The sequence below is a fragment of the Caenorhabditis briggsae genome (assembly GCF_000004555.2).
Source record: "Caenorhabditis briggsae complete genome, chrV, whole genome shotgun sequence".
Lineage (NCBI taxonomy): Eukaryota > Metazoa > Nematoda > Chromadorea > Rhabditida > Rhabditidae > Caenorhabditis > Caenorhabditis briggsae.
This window is the reverse complement of record NC_013488.2, coordinates 2,602,145-2,621,032: the sequence shown is the minus strand read 5'-3', so window position 1 is coordinate 2,621,032 and position 18,888 is coordinate 2,602,145. Positions and strand designations below refer to the sequence as shown.

Here is an 18,888-nt window from a genome sequence, read left to right as displayed (position 1 = left end):
ACAGAAAAAAAATGATGTGAATGAATTGCCTTATTTACTCTGACTATTCATTCGATTTATGAGACACGAATCAGGTGGAAAATCTGATTTCTAGTTCAATTATGATATTTGGAGGAAATAAATACACAGGGGAGCAAACTACTTATCCACGAAAAATAGATCAAACATTGGAATAAACATGTATGAATTTTTTGAAAAAAAGTTCATATTTAAAAATCGTCAAGTTTCTGAACATGCAAAAAGTTATAATTTCCAAAAACTGTGAAAAGGTGAAACAATAATTTGAATAAGATATACAAAAACGTATATTTCAGTTGATTTTCGGCCATATTGACCGTTTTCAGGATCCAGGAGCTCGGCTGTCAAGTGTCCGATCACTTTGAAATTTTTGGAGAATGTAAAAAAGACCTAGTATAACTTTTTTAAATCACAGAATTTTTAGAAAATTCCTAGATTTTTAGCATTTCACCGATTTTGAAAGACACCCGTTTTTTTCATGGTTTCAGTACAGAAAGGGGCCAGACTCCTGAAAACTGTCACAGTGGCCAAATATCACCTTGGACTTTTTATTCGCATATCTTATATACTGGTACTGTGTGAATCTAAATTTTTTAGAAAATCGAAAACATCTCTAAGAGAAGAGCATCCAGCTTGTTAAAGGAGGACTCCGATCAAAAATTTTTATTGCATTAAAATGTGTTAAAAGTTATCAATTTTCCGAATATTATTGCGAAAAAATTCAAAAAAATCCGAAATTCCCAAAAAACGCCGTTGAAAAGGAAGAAAAAAAAATTGACCCGAAATTGACTGTCAAACTTTCAGCGAATCTCATAATAGAAGTCCACCCTATATGGGCCATTGGAGCTCAATTATCCCGGTTTCTTGAAAAGATATCAAAATTTTCAGCTGATAAGTTGTTTATCATAATATCACAAACATTTTATCAGTTGACAAATTTTTGATATCTTTTATAAGAAAGTACGGAATTTGTTCCGACACTTACAAGGGAAGGCCCCAACTCGGGTGTGACGATACGGGTGGTGTCCTATATCATCTGAAAGCTGACATTTTCCTAATTCCAAATCTGTTTCCAAAAAGTGCTTTGTCGCGGTAGTTTTCGAGAAAATTGGGTCGAAAGTTTCGAAAAATGACGTGGATTTTCAATCTCATTTTCCTTCCTCACGTATATAAGTTTTACTGTGTTGAAAGAATGTGGAAGCGTGGTCGATTGGTTAGTGATGAGGAATATGAAGCGGTTACTCTCTGGTTCGACTCCCTCGAGCTGCTAAACTTTTTTTTAAATATTTTCTTCGTTTTTTTCTGGTGACTGTATCTGACTTCTAGGTGATCCTATATGGTTTTATATACTTGGAATTGGTAGAAATTTTGATTTTGAGTGTTTTACCTGTTACTTTCGAAACTTTTTGTTTTCATCTTTTTCTACGATTTGCAAAGGATTGTGATCCATTGAAGATTCTAGACAAACCGCATGTTTTTGATTTTGCTCAAACTATTGTCATTGGTACTTTTGGGCACGCTGATTACAGAACTGAAGTCAGTTTTTCTACCCCGGTCCTGTGAAAAAAAGATATGAGCTATGAAAGTGATTACAGTACTAATTTCTCATTTTTGGAGTCAGTTTCTGAAGGAATTATTGAATTTATTGGAGGATATTTACATGTTATTCGTATTTTGAATGCTTCTCTACAATCTGGAAAGATTTTCCCCTTTTTTTCGAAAAAAAAAGTTTTCAAAAAAATTTCCATTGGTTACCCCCTAGGCATTTTTTCAACTTTCGAAAAAAAAACATTATGTGCTAGAACTGGTTCAAAACAAAGAGAATCAAATAAAAACGTTGTTTCACGAAATTCGACAACCTATGTCCATTTCTACAAGTCATGGGAGCCTGTGTCGGAGCGAAAGTACAAGGATAGGAACATTAGTTATTCAACAACTTCTTTGTTAGTGGATTTAGGGCTCTGATTAGGGTTCTTCATAGCAGCAGCATTTGGGGAGTTTGCCAGGAGACGATGACCAGCGACAGGAGTTTCCGTTTATAAGTGCAGAGGGGTGAACCATCCTTGGCTTGATGAGGAGGTTGCAGAAGGGGTGTGGCATCGGTAGATTGGCTCATCCGCGAGCGTCAGCAATTGGATCCTCGCATCAGTGAATCCATCGTTGGAGAGATCCGTTGGGATTGTTCCTTTGATTCAGATGTCTCCTCATACTGGCGATTCTGCTTCTTTTTATAGCATTTCCTTAGCATATCCACGATTATGCTCCAGATCTGATATGGTGATAAGGAAGTGATCACGCCATGTATGTAGCGTTAAATAGTTGAAGAATTGTGTGTTTATGACAATTTGTGTCATTCCGTTTCCGCGGAAAAAAATTTACGATTCCGTTTCCTTTTACGTTTTCCGTGAAAGTGAAATTCTATTTCCGTTTCCGTTTCCGTTTTTCGGAAAAATCGATAATTTTTTTACAGCGGAAACGGAAAAAAAATGTAAAAAACAACGAAAACATCTGATTCTGGCTTGAAAAAAAGCATGGAAAGTGATGCAAATATGGTCTTTAAACGTTAAAAACTGTGTATTTTTCCGTTTAAAGGGAAAAACAATCCTGAAAAATAGACGAAAAACAGAAAATTCCGTTTCCGTTTCCGTTTTCCGTTTTCTGCCCGATTTTTGAAGATTTTTTCCGCTTCCGTTTCCGCGGAAAAAAAATTTACGATTCCGTTTCCCGTATTTCGGAAAAATGCGTTTCCTCCCAACACTGGTAAATACCCTACTGATTTCTTGATTTCAATCTAAATATCGAATTCCCACTACATTCTTTTTTCATTATCCATTTTCCCCAACCCCTCCATAAACTTTTTTTGATCTCTCTCCATAAGTACGAAGAAGAGGACACACAGCAACCCAAAAACCGGACGAAAAACAAAGCACGAAAAGCGCATTCTTCCTCTCATTTTCCATTTCTTCGAGTGAATGAGCAGCCAGAAGAAGCAGAAGCAGCAAAGCAGCCGGACGGACGTAACCAAAAATTAGAATCCCGCTATTTTCTCGCAGCAAGAGACGAAGAAGTGCAGATTTAGAAATTTTGTGACGCTCGGCGAAAATTATTGTGTTGTGGTTGTCATTTTTCGAGTGCTTAGCAACTCGGAAAATATTTTTCTTCCTCCTTTTGCGCTTTTTTAATAAAAACATCGAAAAAAGTACTGTAAAACCTCTAATAGAACGACACCCGGATCGTCCACTTTGAGCCTATATATCTCATTTCTTTTGAAAGATATCAAAAAGTGGTTAACTAGTAAAATGTTTATCAGGATATCAGCAACATTTTACTAGTTAGCCACTTTTTGATATCTTTCACAGAAAATGAGATATATAGGCTCAAAGTGGACGATCCGGGTGTCGTTCTATTAGAGGTTTTACGGTATTTGGGGATACATGTGCCCACTCCTAGAATAATTTTTTGTAGTCGATTTTTAAAGGTGCGGGGGGGGGGACATGAAAAAAATAAGTTTCTTGAAATTCCGTTTAAATATGCCCCTCGATGAGTTGAACTTATCCGGCCGAGTATTGAAGGTGCGGCACCGCTACCGACTGAGCCACACGGGCAAAGGACAGATGTACGCAGAGTGGCGTTAAGCGTTGTACGCCGTCACGTTAGAATGCATACCCTAGCTACAAAAATCCTACGAAAAATCTCCTGTCCCCCACCTATAACAAAATTGCCAAGCTTCTGAATATTATTCTAGTCCAAAGTCCAAATCCGTACAAATTTTCGAATTCGAGAATAATTCGGATAAAAACTGTCACATGTCTGGAGCACATTCCTCAGTCTCTGATATTTCGTTTTCATTTTCAATCGCTCCGAAATTTTTTTAAAAAATTAATTGTGTTAATCCAATTTTTCAGCTTTTGACATGGTTTTTTTTTCTAAATTTGGCGTTTTTTATTAGTTTCAGAAAAATTGATTAGTGTTTTTGATAAATTTCAGTCTTGGGTTAATGGAATGGGATTTTTTTCAACTTTTGAGATTTTAAGAATCTCATATGTCTCCTAAAGTCCGAATTTTCGGAATTCTAATTTTGAGATTCAGAGATTCAGTGGTTGAATTTTGAGACTTTGAAATTCTAAATTTCTAAGGTTCTGAGATTCTGAGATTCTGAGATTCTGAGATTCTGAGATTCTGAGATTCTGAGATTCTGAGATTCTGAGAATCTGAGATTCTGAGATTCTGAGATTCTGGGATTTTGAGATTCTGAGATTCTGAGATTCTGGGATTTTGAGATTCTGAGATTCTGAGATTCTGAGAATCTGAGATTCTCAGATTCTGAGATTCTGAGATTCTCAGATTCTGAGATTCTGAGATTCTGAGATTCTGAGATTCTGAGATTCTGAGATTCTGAGATTCTGAGATTCTGAGATTCTGAGATTCTGAGATTCTGAGATTCTGAGATTCTGGGATTCTGAGATTCTGAGATTCAGAGATTCAGTGGTTGAATTTTGAGACTTTGAAATTCTAAATTTCTAAGATTCTAAATTTCTAAGATTCTGAAATTCTGAGATTCTGAGATTCTGAGATTCTGAGGTTCTGAGATTCTGAGATTCTGAGATTCTGAGAATCTGAGATTCTGAGATTCTGAGATTCTGAGATTCTGAGATTCTGAGATTCTGAGATTCTGAGATTCTGAGACTTTGAAATTCTAAATTTCTAAGATTCTGAGATTCTGAGATTCTGAGATTCTGAGATTCTGAGATTCTGAGATTCTGAGATTCTGAGATTCTGAGATTCTGAGATTCTGAGATTCTGAGATTCTGAGATTCTGAGATTCTGAGATTCTGGGATTCTGAGATTCTGAGATTCAGAGATTCAGTGGTTGAATTTTGAGACTTTGAAATTCTAAATTTCTAAGATTCTAAATTTCTAAGATTCTGAAATTCTGAGATTCTGAGATTCTGAGATTCTGAGGTTCTGAGATTCTGAGATTCTGAGATTCTGAGAATCTGAGATTCTGAGATTCTGAGATTCTGAGATTCTGAGATTCTGAGATTCTGAGATTCTAAGGTTCGGACATTGTGAAATTCTAGGTTTCTAGAATTTCAAGATTCTAAAATTTCAAGATCCTGAAATTTTGAAAATTTAAATACTTTAACATTCTAAGACTTTGAGATTCTGAGATATTGAGATTCTGAAATTCTCAGGTTCTATTAAGATCAATTCTCCTGAACCCCAAAATGTTTTCTCTCTTTTTCTTTTCTGCCTATTGCCTTTTCCTGAACAGCTGTCTCTACCTTCCTCAAATACACTAAAATCCTCTAATCCAAAACCTAGAATATAACCTTTTCCATCTTTCTCTCCTTTTCATTTCATAAACATATACAACCATTTTCTAATTACCCCCTTCCTTTTCTCCCCCGTTCTCTTCTCCATTTCCATCTTCTTTCTTTTTCCCCATTTCTCATTTTCTCTAACACCCTCCTCACTTTCTATACTCTCTAACCTTATCGAAGCGGACACACCAGATGGCCGCGAAAAAAATGGCATGAAAAAAAAACGGAAAATCGATTTTTGAGACCAGCCTTTTTTTGTTGTCCTGAAGGCAAAAATCTGTGAAAATTCCATCATTCATAGTTGCCGCTATTTTTTATACACTGGGTGGTCGGGTCCTCGGCCACGGATATGGCCTAACTTTCTTCAATTCCTCTTCCACGGTTTCTTCTTCTTTTCCCAGTTTTCTACTTCAAATTACCTTCGTTTGTGTTTCTTCAAAACACAATTTTCTAGTTTTTCTTATAAAAATTTGTATTTCAGGTCAGCATGGCCTCGGCGGCGGGAAATGACGTTTTGAAAAAAACCATAGCAACTTATCACCAAGCGATCGCAAGGGCGAATATGCGAGGTGCACTAAACATGTACAATAAGATTGTCGGCTTGTGTATCCGTGAGTTTTTGACCTAGTTTTTGGGCAACTTGCCCATCAGATGTTCAATAGAAAATTTTCTGAAAAGTAGGATTTTCAGTCAAATCGGATGACACCACAATAATTAAAATTGCACATGATTGTTTTGTATACCTATCGCCGGAAATGAGATACGAGAATCTGATCAATGTCTACGAGGTGAGTCTTTTTTCGGAAAGATTTATTTCAGAGTTCTTAAATTTTAGTCCAAAATGGTGAACTATGAAAAACATGCTCTGAATTTCGATCATTTCAGGGACGACGCCTCAGCGATGTGGCACTATATTTTCTACTCGAGCAGATTCGAAAACGGAGATATATTCAGTCGTTTGCACCGTCGAGGACACTCCTAACACCACACAGAAGACGTCAGTTGGCGAAGACGATGAGTGAGTATTTGATTTTGGAAAAACCATCTGAAAATTTAAAAATGTAAAAATCTAAAATTATAAAAAATTTTATAATTATTAGGGTCAAATTCTGAGATTCCGATATTTCAAAATCCTGAAATTTTGAGATTACAAAATTTCGAAATTCGAAGATTCTGAAATTTCAAAGAATTCCGAGACTTCAAGATTTCGTGATTCTAAGATCCCGAGATTTGAAGATTCTGAGATTTTGAAATTCTGAGGTTATGAGATTCTGAGATTCTGAGATTCTAAGATTCGGAGATTCTGAGATTCTGAGATTCTGAGATTCGGAGATTTTGAGATTCTGAAATATCGAAGTTTTAAAATTCTAGAGGTTCTCGAGATTCTAAGAAATTCTAGAGGTTCTCGACATTATTCTGATATTCTCAGATCTTGAAATTAATGGATTCGTAAAATCTTGGATTTTGAGATTCTGACACTCTGGAATTCATATGTCTCAAAATCCGAAGTTTAGAAATTCTGAGATTTTAAGGTTCTGAGATTCTGAGATTCCATGATATACTGTGTGATTCGGAAATTTTAACATTCCAAGATTCTGAAACTTTGAATCTCACAATTAATGTTCTTAACACTTCCAAAGTTCCGAGATTCCGAAAATCAAAAAAAATGCACCAAAAATTTTCCAGAACCGGAACCCCGTGTCTTCGCGTTCGGCGCCAACACCAACCACTGTCTGGGAATCGACACCGCGAGCGGCTGGTACATCAACACTCCAAACGAACTGGTTGTACCACCTGTGTACAAAATGAAAATGTCATCGACGCATTCTGTATTCTGGTGTCATGATGGCAACTTCTATGGATGTGGAGAAGCGAAAAACTTCATGATTGGACCCACGCTAAGCGAAACTATTCGGCAGCCAATGCCTCTGGACTTGCAGTTTCGTCTAGATGAGGTGAGATTTTGATCTCAATTATCTCAATTTCTATAAAAGATATCGACAATCCGTCCACTGATAAATTGTTTATCATAATATCACCAATATTTTATCAATTGACGGATCCTTGATATCTCTTATAAGAACAGAGATAATTGAGCTCAAAGTTCAAGAAAATCTAATTCCCCTATTTTTAGTATTCATGTGGATTCAAAGTTCTTGAGCACGGAACCTTGATTGAGTCAAACATTCAAATGTACTTCATTGGAGATTTCGAAGCATCAAAAGAATACATTGCAACCATCCACGACGGAGAGTTCAAACAATTGTACAATCACAACAACCGCCTGTTTGTTTGTGATACATTTCCCGAACTTCCAATCACAAATGATAAATTGGACGATCCAAAAAACGTGGTAGAGATCAAGATTCTTGGCCAGACATATGTGTTAAAGGTTTATCCGGGATACTGGACGGAGTTGAACCCAAATCATGAGAAACGAAGGCCGGTGTGTTATTTGTTAGATGGTCAGGAAGTCACGGATATTCGGATAGAAAATATCGCTAGTTCCACAATTTGGGTTGTTCACGAGTTTGCACTTTATTTCGGGAAAATGCACATGATGTGGAAGGAGGAGAATGACGATGATGAGAGGAATCTGGATAATTATGTGCTGTTGATAGAGCTACAGGTGAGTTATTGGGACTCCTTTCCGATGCCCCAGTGAACCATAGAAATGGTCCCAAATTGAGTTCATCGATTTCTCGATGCCACCATAGATCATTAGTGCAGCCCAACAGTACAACCATGGTTCCACCACGGTCCCATTTGACGGAACCACAGCTTGGGGAATGATCCCGTGATAGGAGAGATGGGACCATGACCCATGGGATAAGACCGTAATGGGTATCTTTTTGGGACCGATTTTTGGGACTATAGATCATACGATCGGCTAAGGAGATAAGACCAGAATTATCATGTTGAGACGTCTCTTATAATCGATTGGGCCAGGGTGGTATCTTTTTGAAATCCATGGTCCCAGCTTGGAAACTCTCTTATAGAATAGACCCGCAGCGTGGTGCTCTTAACGATCTATCAACAAGTTCAACTCCCCAAGAGTCTTCAATGGGCTAATAATCGAGAGACCTTGTAACTTTCAGGAGTACCACACACCGACACCGTTCGTTGCCACTGGAGTGGTTACCAACAATAGCGATAGTGTTTTGATGAAGTGTGGCGACTACCCATGTCTCAGCATTGACCATCTCGATATGGCCGAGCGCCGGAATCGTGGAAAAGTTCACAGAATGATGTTTGAAACTGTGGAGAAGTACATGCAAGATGGTGCTAATTATGAGCAATACTTGGTTTGCAAGCGTCGACCGTTAAAAGAGCACAACGTAGATTATTTGATAGCTGAAGCTGAGGCGGCACTGGAAACTGGTCAGCTGTCCAAGCCATTGGAAATGGATTGGATGGGAAGTGAGTGATTTGTTTTTGAGATTGAACTTCAACTACTGTACTGGAAAAAAACTATTCATAACAATTCAAAATATGCCATTCAACAAAATGTTTTTCCAGGACTAGAAGACCATTGTCGGTATGCCAACTTCTTCTCATTTCTCTGCTATGCTGCCAGACCGCGAATTGGGACTCGTATACCAAAATGCTTTGATATGGATATCGATACAATGACAGAAAGTCGAAGTTTTGAAAAAATCGCCAAATTCAGAATGAAGGCCTTATTCGAGGAGTTTGAGCGAGTCAACTATCCGGGAACATCTGTTTGGAAGCCAACTGAGTTTCTGGTGTCTTATGCAGAACCCGAAGATGATGAATCGACAGAGTGAGTAGAACTTTAGGATTCTTCAAAAGATTCTTCAAAGTTTCAGAGGTCAATACGGCGCGGCAGCGGTTCGATGGAGTGTTCAGGAGTTTATCGAAGAGTTGAGGAAGTATAAGAATCATGCGAATTATTGTGAAACGGACGCCGTCAATTGGTACATTATGGATTAGTGAGTTTTAAGGTTCATTTTGAACAGTATGGTCCATATCAGTGATAGGAGGAATTTCCGTTTCCGTTTCCGTTTTCAGCCCGGTTTTTAGAGATTTTTTTTCCGTTTCCGTTTCCGCGAAAAAATTTTTGATTCCGTTTCCGTTTCCGTTTTCCGTGAAAGTGAAATTTTATTTCCGTTTCCATTTTTCGGAAAAATCGCTAATTTTTTTTTCAGCGGAGGCGGAAAAAATGTGAATACAAAAACATTGAATTGCGATTCCGTTTCCATTTTCCGTTAAAAAAATGTTACTCGTTTTTTTTTCCGTTTCCGTTTTCCGCGGAAAAAATATCCCCTTTCCGTTTTCCGTATTTTGGAAAAATGTGTTTCCTCCCATCACTGGTCCATATGAGCCCAGAAAACTATCTCTAAAACGATAAGCTGCTGGATCTGAGGCTTAAAATTTCAAACCTCTATATATTCAGTCCAGCATTTGACATAGCCATTTTTGATTCACAAGCCATAATACGTTTTTCAGCTTGATCAACACAATTTGGTATGCCCAAGATATGTACACTGTCATACGCCACGAACTGGGTTTCGCGATGGACAACCCACTTGTCTTATTTCTACAATACGTCAATCAGGAAACACTCGATGGAGCAGAACTAGTGTTCCCTTCTCTGGATCCTAAAAAAGTCTTTGAAACTCGCATGGAAACGAATCCTCATACTGTGCTGGACGATCCTTTGAACATTGTGATGCACTACTCACTAAAATATCGTGACCTGAATCTAGACGACGCTTACTATAGACTCACCACCTCTGCGACTTTCTTGAGAGCTCAGAATCCGATTCTTTTGCAGTACGTTGACGAGGGCGGGAATTTGAATTTGAATGATGTGTATCCGGATGATGAGCGACTGCAACGGTTGATTGTACAAACTCATTTCATCGGGCACGGTGTGACGGATCTGGATGGCTGTGAGGAATACTACGAGACGTTTACTGCGCTGGGTTATCAGTTGGTTCATACACAGAAGTATATGTGGGTTTTCAGTAAGGTTCCCCAAATTGAGGTCTTCATTTTCCAGGCACCGTGATGGCTATCGCTACCGTGGATACCTACTCCCGATTCCGAACTTTCCTACGATCCCATTGGTTTCCATGACACCAACCGCCACAACCAACTATCAAATTGCTTCCAACGAGGGTAATGTGGTGTTTATCAATTCGGATCTTCGAAAGATCTACTCATCCCATGGCTTCCATCACCCGCTACCGAACACACTTCCAGCCTACTTGTTGTATAATGCGATACGGGGTCTTTATGATAGACGGGCGGTTGAGAACTTGCCGATTATTGAGGTAGGATTGAGAATTTGACACAATGGAAAGTAAATTTTCAGAGACTAGCTCTGGTCGACTGGTACTTTGAAGCAAAAATGCTCCAAGCTCAATTAGATATGATGAAGCAGATTACGATGGATGTTACCACTCGCGACGTTGCACACATTCGACGCCTCGTCGAGTGCTACCCTGTCTATATGCATCGAATCATTGCTCAACACCGTCCGGCAATGCTCCTCTGGCCACGAGTACCACTTCCAAACCCCATGTGTCAACATGTTAAAATGTGAGTTTTCTTTAATCGAATAAAAGTCTTGGGAAGTCGTCCTGGGTTTCATATGATCGTAACTCAGTCGGTTCAACTCCAGGGGCTTAAAAAATCGAGGAACCGTTATTTTCCATTTTTTTGAAGTAACTTGACGAGTTAAACTTGCTGGAAAAGTATTGGGATCTAGGTCCTCCTAATTGTATACCGTCCAACCTGTATTAGAAGGGCACCTTTAATAGAAGGGCTCGCCGAGAGGGGTTTGGAAGAATAGAAGGGCCCCTGTAATAGAAGGGCCCTCTGTGACATAAGGACCCCCCCCCTTCAAAATATGTCGTGAAATTGAAAAATTTCCGTACTTTTCCAGTGGAAAATATTCCGGGAACTTCACAATTTAATAGAAATTTGTTGAAACTCTATTTTTCGATGAAAATCTTGCTAAATTTTGGTATAATTGGCAGATTTTCATGAATTTTGAACGAAACTTGGTCGAATTTTTCGGTGCAAAATTTCGGAAAAACACTAGCCTGAAAAATAGAAGGGCCCCTTCTAATTGAAGGGCCCTGTAATAGAAAGGCCCTCCGGAGGTACTTTGGAACAATAGAAGGGCCGGCCCTTCTAATACAGGCTTTACGGTATTTGGATCCATATATTAGGTCCATTTGAAAATAAAACTTCCATCACTAAAAATTAGATCTTAATAAACAATAAGGGCTTTCATATAACTTGTTTCCAAACGGCAGTTTATCGATAAACCTGTATTAGAAGAGTTCCTCTAATTGAAGAGCCCTAGTAACAGACAGCCTCTCCAGAGGTGCTTCGAAACAGGTATTACAGTACTTTGCTAAAAACTATAGGCTAAGGCTGAAACGGCACGTTTTCCTGTATAACGGGATGCTCCAAAAATTGGCGCCAAATTTGAAGTTTGACTTCTCTTTTTTTCTCAAAGACCCATTTATCTAGCAAAAGACCTTTTTCATATCCAGCGGGCTTCCGAGGTCCTTAATTTTGAGACAGAGCCCTTATTCCCACCCAGCCACCTTTAAAATCCGTCTATCTATTCAGAATCATTGAAATGTGGCCAAAAAACGAGTTCGAGAGACGTCCACGCCTTCCAAAAATTACTGTAGTCAACAAAAATGGAACCAAAGAGAAGACCGTGTTCCGTCAAGTCTCGAATCGTGAATGGAGAAAGCATTACACATGTGTTGAGGAGCACCAAACGCCACGTTTCTCTGCTTTCTTTTCGGTAAGGGACATTTGAATGTGCAAGCTTACATAAAGCAATTTGCAGGCAGACTTCCCCCTTCCATACAACTACCGCCCCTACCGACCCGTCAATGGTACCATTGCACATCCAACTGTCACTTCTGCTGGTCCTCAGCCTCCTGAAAGAAGACGTCTGCCGCCTGTGGCTCCAACCATTGTTACTTCAGCGGCTCCGCCTCCCGCTGCTCCAGTAACCGCGGCTCCAGTTCAGCCAGCTCCCAAACCAGCGCCAGCTCCAGAACCAACTGTGGAGGATAAAATGAGACTCATCATGGAACGATTCTCGGAGAAGCGTGGTATGAATGGGAGACGAGGCCGCAAAAGTGATGTTTTTCATTTTTACATTTTCTTTTTTAAAACACATCCATACTCTTATTCTAAATTGCTTATTTTTCTCGCTTCAATTCTTTGCTGTGCATAATTTGTTTATGAGTAAAAAAACCGAAATTTCTCTCTTTCAATCTCTTCATTTCAACCACTTCCCCCCGTAAATTTCATATGTGTTTTCTTGCTGATTTTTGATTCTTGCATTCCTCTCGAAAACTTTTTGACCATCCCGATTTCTCTCATTGTCATTTCATCCCAGTTTTATCGTGTTTTTTTTTCAAATAACACTATCGGAAGTTTCATTTTTTATTGAATAAAATGTATTTTGCTATATTCTGGCCTAGGATTTGCGAGTCGAACATAGTGATAACATAATCTGATAAAATGGGGGAAATTTAGCTTCTTTGGGAGATGTTCCTGTTTCCGGTCAAGTGAGAATCTGTTTATTGAGAAAAGTGAGGCAAAGGTTACTGTAGCAGAATCTGGAAGATCACATCCTTGACATAACCACGGACATTGATGGTTCTGGAATATAGTTCGCCCCTACAGTATCCTCCCATTCCTTCATAACAAGCTTCCAGAACTCTGAAAATTTCAAGTTGGCATACTTTCATTGCTACAGTGTTATTGGCCACCCTATTTGAGATCAATTATCTCGATTCCTATGAGAGATATCAAAAATCTGTCAACTGATAAAACATTGGTGATATTATGACAAAAATTTTATCAATTTTGATATCTCTCATAGGAACCGAGATAATTAAGCTCAAAGTGCATGTCTTACTTTTCAATGCATGTTTGTATACAGAAACCACATTCAAAAAGATCAAGGAATCCACCAGTGGATAGGTGTTGACAACAAATAAAGAGACAGATAATCAGTGGGTTTGCTGAAACTACGGTAGACTACAGTAAGAACAATTGATTCAAAATATAAGTCTTTTGGGGCAAATAACACATGAAGGGACTCCTCATCATCAGAAATCGCAAAACCATGTGTAGATAGCTTTGAAATTAACAAAACAATAGGTTATCATGTACATACCGTAAGCACTCTAACAGAACGTCACCCAAATGGTCAAGTTGGAACCCATGTATCTCATTTCCGGTGAGAGATATCAAAAAGTGGTTAACTGATAAAATGTTGCTGATATCATGATAAAAATTTCATTAGTTAACAACTTATTGATATCATTCAAAAGAAGTGAGATATATAAGCTCAAAGAGGACGGTCCGAATGGCGTTTTATTAGAGTGTTTACGGTATTTCATCTTAGTCTGATAGCGTTGGGAAAAAAAAAAGAAAACAACCTGAAACTAATCCCTAACTTTGAAAGACTGTGACAAAAATTAGTAGCAAAATACGATTTTATTCAAGATCACAAAATTAGAAAATCATCAAGTTTACATCCTCGCATTGACAACAGACATCGAGGGTTCTGGGATGCCACCGTTCCGGAATATCATTGCCCATTCTCCAGCTATCATATCGCGAAACTCTGAACATTTTCCTTTCACATCTATCAAATCTAATAAGCAAACTTTTCAAAGCAATTTTGTACTCAGAAACCACTTTCAACAGAATCAACAAGTCCACCAGTGGATACACATTGAAGCTATAAATGAGTACGGTGGAATGAAAACTGATTTTCGTATCGAAAAATGGTAAAATGAAGATGAATAGTGATGGAAGATGGAAGAATACGAGGCAACCTGAATTCCGAGGAATTGAAGCGCACCTCCATCTCAACCTACCTGATACATCAGGGCAATGAAAAACTGCTTCTGGAGTTTCTCATGCTGACTGGAGAACGATGACAAATTTCCTTGCATTCTCCGGTACATAATAACACCAGAGACTAGACAAATTGTCACCGCACGTGGCTATCGTGCCGCCGCGCAGCTTGCGCCATCGTAGCTCAACCAGTAGCGGCGCGGCACCTCCAACACTTTAATTTTGCTCTTTCTGCAGAATAGTAATGTTTAAAATATTTGTTTCAAATTAGTAGTAGTTGATCTTCATAATACTATAAACACTCTCATAGAACGCCACCCGGACCATTTACTTTGAGCCTAAATATCTCACTTCTTTTGAAAGATATCAAAAAGTTGTCAACTAATAAAATCTTTATCATGATATCAGCAACATTTTATTAGTTAATTACTTTTTGATATCTTTCACAGAAAATGAGATACATGGGCTCAAATTCGACGATTCTTTTACGGTAGATTCTTCACATCCTTGTCATCACCACAGAAATCGATGGTTCTGGAATCCCATCATTTTGAAAGACCATTGCGCAGCCTTTACCATTTTGTAAAACTCTGAAACGCTAACGTTTTGAAAATTACTTTTTCAACTTCTCAAAGCGATTTTGTATTCTGAAACAACTTGCAAGATGAACGAGTCCGCCAGTGGATATATGTAAGTTGAATCCATAAATAAATATTGTAGAATGAAAACTAAATTTGGTATCGAAAAACGGGGAAAGTGTGCAGTTTTGTGTAATGGTGTACAGTGATCGGTGTTTACACTTCCCATTCTCGTACTCCTCCCCTTTGTGGCATCAAGTTTGCACCCACTAATCCTTAAAACCAATGGACCCTAACAAGAGAATGTCGTTGAGAAAGCTCTTCAGAATTTTCTCTAAATTGGCTCATTTATAGAATCGAGTATGGTCTCTTACGTAACAATAGTCTCTACCTGCAAAACACGCTAATACTCGAGAAAAATCGATCTGGAATTATAGCATTTGTGCGAGTTTCAACGCTTTCTATTTCCTCCCCTTTCTTCACTTCATTGCGTGCAATAGAAAAACATGCCTCGGATCGATTTTTTTCGAGTTTTAGCGAGTTTTGCAGGTAGAGAATAGTGTTACGTAAAAGCCCATACTCGATTCTATAAATGAGCCAATTTAGAGAAAATTCTGAAGAGCTTTCTCAACGACATTCCCTTGTAAGAACTAGTTGTTCCCCTTTCTGAAGTGCCCTTGGACACTAGACCTTCTTGAAATACCTGATACATCAGAGCTACGAAAAATTGCTTTTGAAGCTTCTCATGCTGACAGGAAAACGATGACATGCTCCCTTGCATTCTACGATACATTATTATCCCACAAACCAGACAAATCGTGTATTGGACTATGAGCAAACTGATGAAAATTGCAAGGGTAAGTACAGCGTTCCACCGGAGGAAACCATCAGCGTTCTGAAACACTTAACATATTCTTTCTTACCAAGAAAACACTTTTTTACATATGCCAGTATGGAAAACATTGGTATATTGTGGACATGAACTCCATAATTTACTAGAATTTCCCTTTCCGTGTACTGGTAAATTTCTTCATCCGGCTGTGCGATATCAACTCCGGTCGACCAGACAACACCCATAATGAATACGTAGAGAATCCAAATTAATATTTTCCAACCATCAAACTTTTTCGTCCATTTTGGTTTTGATAGCACACATGCTCGATAGATGAATTGAACAGCTAGGAAGCTTATAATAACACCATACATTGTGGAATACAGCACTTGAAAAACAAGGATTTCTGTATGACCACCACCATTCTACTCACAGAGTTCATATTCAGCAGAAGTCTTATTTTCGAAATGCTGAGCCCAAGGTGAAATATACCAAGCAACGATTGTAAGAATGGAAAAGCTAAAAGGTGGGTAAATCAAGGAAAAAATGAAAAAAAGAGACAATCTTACAGGTCTTACTAAAATATTTGTTGTGGCGAACCACATACCAAAGCTGGCAAAAATTATAATCATGTTTCTATAAGTTCCAACTATTTGTTTAGTGTGATTCATAGTCAAATAGATCAGAAGGGTGTTAAGGAATACAGTAGTGACGTAACAGAACCTGGAGATGTTGTCCGAGATGGAAGAGATGTCGAAATTGAACATTTTGATTAGAGGAAGTAAATGAAGCAGTAAAGTAAAAAACTGAGATTAATATGGTTCCTGTTATTGTAGAAAATATGATAATTGTAATGAGAACTAATCGGAAATAAGCAACTCTTGTTTTGCTGTCTAGACAAAGATTCCGGAAACGTTAAAGGAGGAGATAAATGAGGTTTTTTTGGTACGGTATGCATTTAGACGTGACGGTGTACAAGTAGTGACGGTGTATGGTGCGCACAGCTTGTGTCATCGTAGCTCAACTGGTATCTGAGCGACACCTAAACCAATGGACTTACAAGTTCAACTCGAAGAGGGGATTATATGAAAGAAATTGGGTTAGGTTAGACAAACATAAAAACTTCATTTTTATCATCACAAAACATTAATAACAGAACAACGTCTAGACTTTTTGCCGAAACAAGCCAGAATCCATTCTCGATATGGTTGATGTAAAATGATCATAGCGGTTGTTGATACCAATCCATTCAGAGATAAAATGATAATACAAAAGTTGTTGAGACCTGAAAGTTTTAGATTTATTCCGAGTATGCTACATGACGGTGTTATCGCTGTTCTGATTGTGCTCCTTGTGTTGATGCCGGCTGTCGGCAAGTGCCTATTTGGCCCGTCCACTTTTAGTCTATATATCTACGTTTCTGTACAAGATAGCAAAAAGTGGTCGACTAACAAAATGTTTATTATAATATCAAAATTATTTTGTCAGCTAACTACTTTCGATACCTTTCACAGGAACCGAGATAAATTGGCTCAAAGTTGAACCACGAAGGTGCAACTCTGAGAGAGATTTTACAGTTCTCATTTTTTGGAATTGCACATGGAACTGTTTGAAACCCGGCAGAAAACAGTCAGATCCAGCTGAAATCTAATTTTTCAATCTTATCGTGTCGGGAGCATCAAAATGAGTATAAACACGGATAGGCTCCGCAGACTTTGGTCATTTGGCTTTTGCGCATACCGTAAAACATGTATTAGAAGGGCCCCCTTAATAGAAAGGCGCCTCTGATAAAAGGGCCCTACGAGAGGGGCTTGGAAAAATAGAAGGGCCCCCTGTAATAGAAGGGCCCCCGTAATATAAGGGCCCCATGTAAAGAAGGACCCTATCAACATATGCATTGGAATTACAAAATGTCCGTACTTTTTTAGTAGAAAATATTCCGGTAACTCCACAGTTTAATAAAAATTTGTTGAAACTCTATTTTTCGATGAAACTCTTGCTAAATTTGGTAAAATTGGCAGATTTTCATGAATTTTGAACGAAACTTTGTCAAAGTTTTCGATGACAAATTTCGGAAAAAAACTGACCGGAAAAATAGAAGGGCCCCCTCTAATTGAAGGGTCCCTGTAATAGAAGGGCCCTCCGGAGGTACCTTGGAACAATAGAAGAGCCGGCCCTTCTAATACAGGTTTTACGGTAATTACTTTTCGAAACTTTTTACAGTAACCCTGATAGATTGGCTCGAAAAGTGTTCTTCCTATTTCTTGTGAAAAAACATCCTTACCTTGATTATAATCATCGAGAAACATGGAAAACGTAAAAATGCTAACCGGAACGCCCAAAATAGAAACGAACAACAAAAACTGTCCAAACAACGCCTTCATGAACCTCTTCTGCATCTGTGTTGTATTTTCTGACACTTTAAATCTGTCTACATAAAAGCGATGATAAATGAGCAATATCACGATTGTCGCCTGAACAATGACAAGGAAAATCACGAAAATCATTGGGATCGCAATGATCACCGTGTCTTGTGGGAATATGAAAATTGAGCTTATACTGATGTACTGGAAGACACATGGAAAGTTCTGGAAATTTTCCTTTGAAAGTTCCATACTTTTTAAACATACTTTTTTCAGCTCTAATCTGCCTGAATTTTGATCAGGAGCTTGTAAAATAGGATGGATAAAACAGAGAAAAGCAGCGAGGTAGTTCAGGAAAATGTAAGGAAACCGGATTTTTTTCCAGTAGAAATGATTGCAAACAAGGAGATAACGGTTTTCGAAAACTGCAACGATAGTGATTCCAGTGACTGAAAATTGAAATTTTTTAGAAGTGAAATACCTTGCAACCTGTATTAGAAGAGCCCTTTTAACAGGAGAACCCATCTAATAGAAGGGCACACCATACGGTACGGTAAAACGAATAAAAAATCACCTGCTGGTCCGGTAACCGCCAAATACATTTGAAATTTCTGGGGCACTCCCAATTCCTCTAAAAATCCCAATGGAACACCAGCCAAAGCGGGGACCATCATAAATGGGATCAACAAAAAGCTCATTATCAAATTGAGACAAATAATTGAAAAATGCATAATCAACAAGTTCCATTTCACATTTTTCATTCTTCCCGGAGTTTTTGCCACAATACAGTAGACACCAAAAATGTGAAATGGGACTTCGATATAGGTGATGACGTGGCATATGGATTTTAGGGAATCTGGAGAGGATAGAAAGTGTAGAAAACCTTCATGACACAT

At 38.3% G+C, this 18,888-nt stretch overlaps 4 protein-coding genes across 4 annotated transcripts in view; 1 reads left to right on the top strand and 3 right to left on the bottom strand.

Annotated features, from left to right (window-relative positions):
* CBG21825 overlaps positions 1–18,888 on the bottom strand; it is a gene marked incomplete at both ends in the record, with an annotated part of 22,307 nt that extends 3,419 nt beyond the window's left edge. Inside the window, one exon of the mRNA XM_002635586.1 lies at positions 18,567–18,888. Coding sequence (XP_002635632.1) covers positions 18,567–18,888 — 322 coding nt within the window. The remainder of the gene's footprint in view (positions 1–18,566) is intronic.
* Positions 4,142–5,467, bottom strand: CBG21828 (the record flags this gene model as incomplete). Its single annotated transcript, XM_002635589.1, has 2 exons — positions 4,142–4,485; positions 5,410–5,467. The coding sequence occupies 2 exons, from the start codon at positions 5,465–5,467 to the stop codon at positions 4,142–4,144; spliced, it is 402 nt and encodes a 133-aa protein (XP_002635635.1).
* CBG21827 lies at positions 5,830–12,579 on the top strand (the record flags this gene model as incomplete). The annotated part of the gene is made up of 13 exons (XM_002635588.2): positions 5,830–5,953; positions 6,033–6,130; positions 6,228–6,360; positions 7,029–7,297; positions 7,477–7,971; positions 8,441–8,762; positions 8,862–9,126; positions 9,173–9,295; positions 9,813–10,322; positions 10,369–10,642; positions 10,684–10,910; positions 11,955–12,138; positions 12,184–12,579. 13 exons carry the CDS (start codon positions 5,830–5,832, stop codon positions 12,577–12,579), a joined length of 3,420 nt encoding a protein of 1,139 aa, XP_002635634.2.
* CBG21826 lies at positions 13,872–16,396 on the bottom strand (the record flags this gene model as incomplete). The annotated part of the gene is given in 6 exon segments (XM_002635587.2): positions 13,872–14,197; positions 15,488–15,636; positions 15,663–16,017; positions 16,063–16,090; positions 16,092–16,148; positions 16,208–16,396. Coding segments are annotated over 6 exon segments (1,104 nt in total).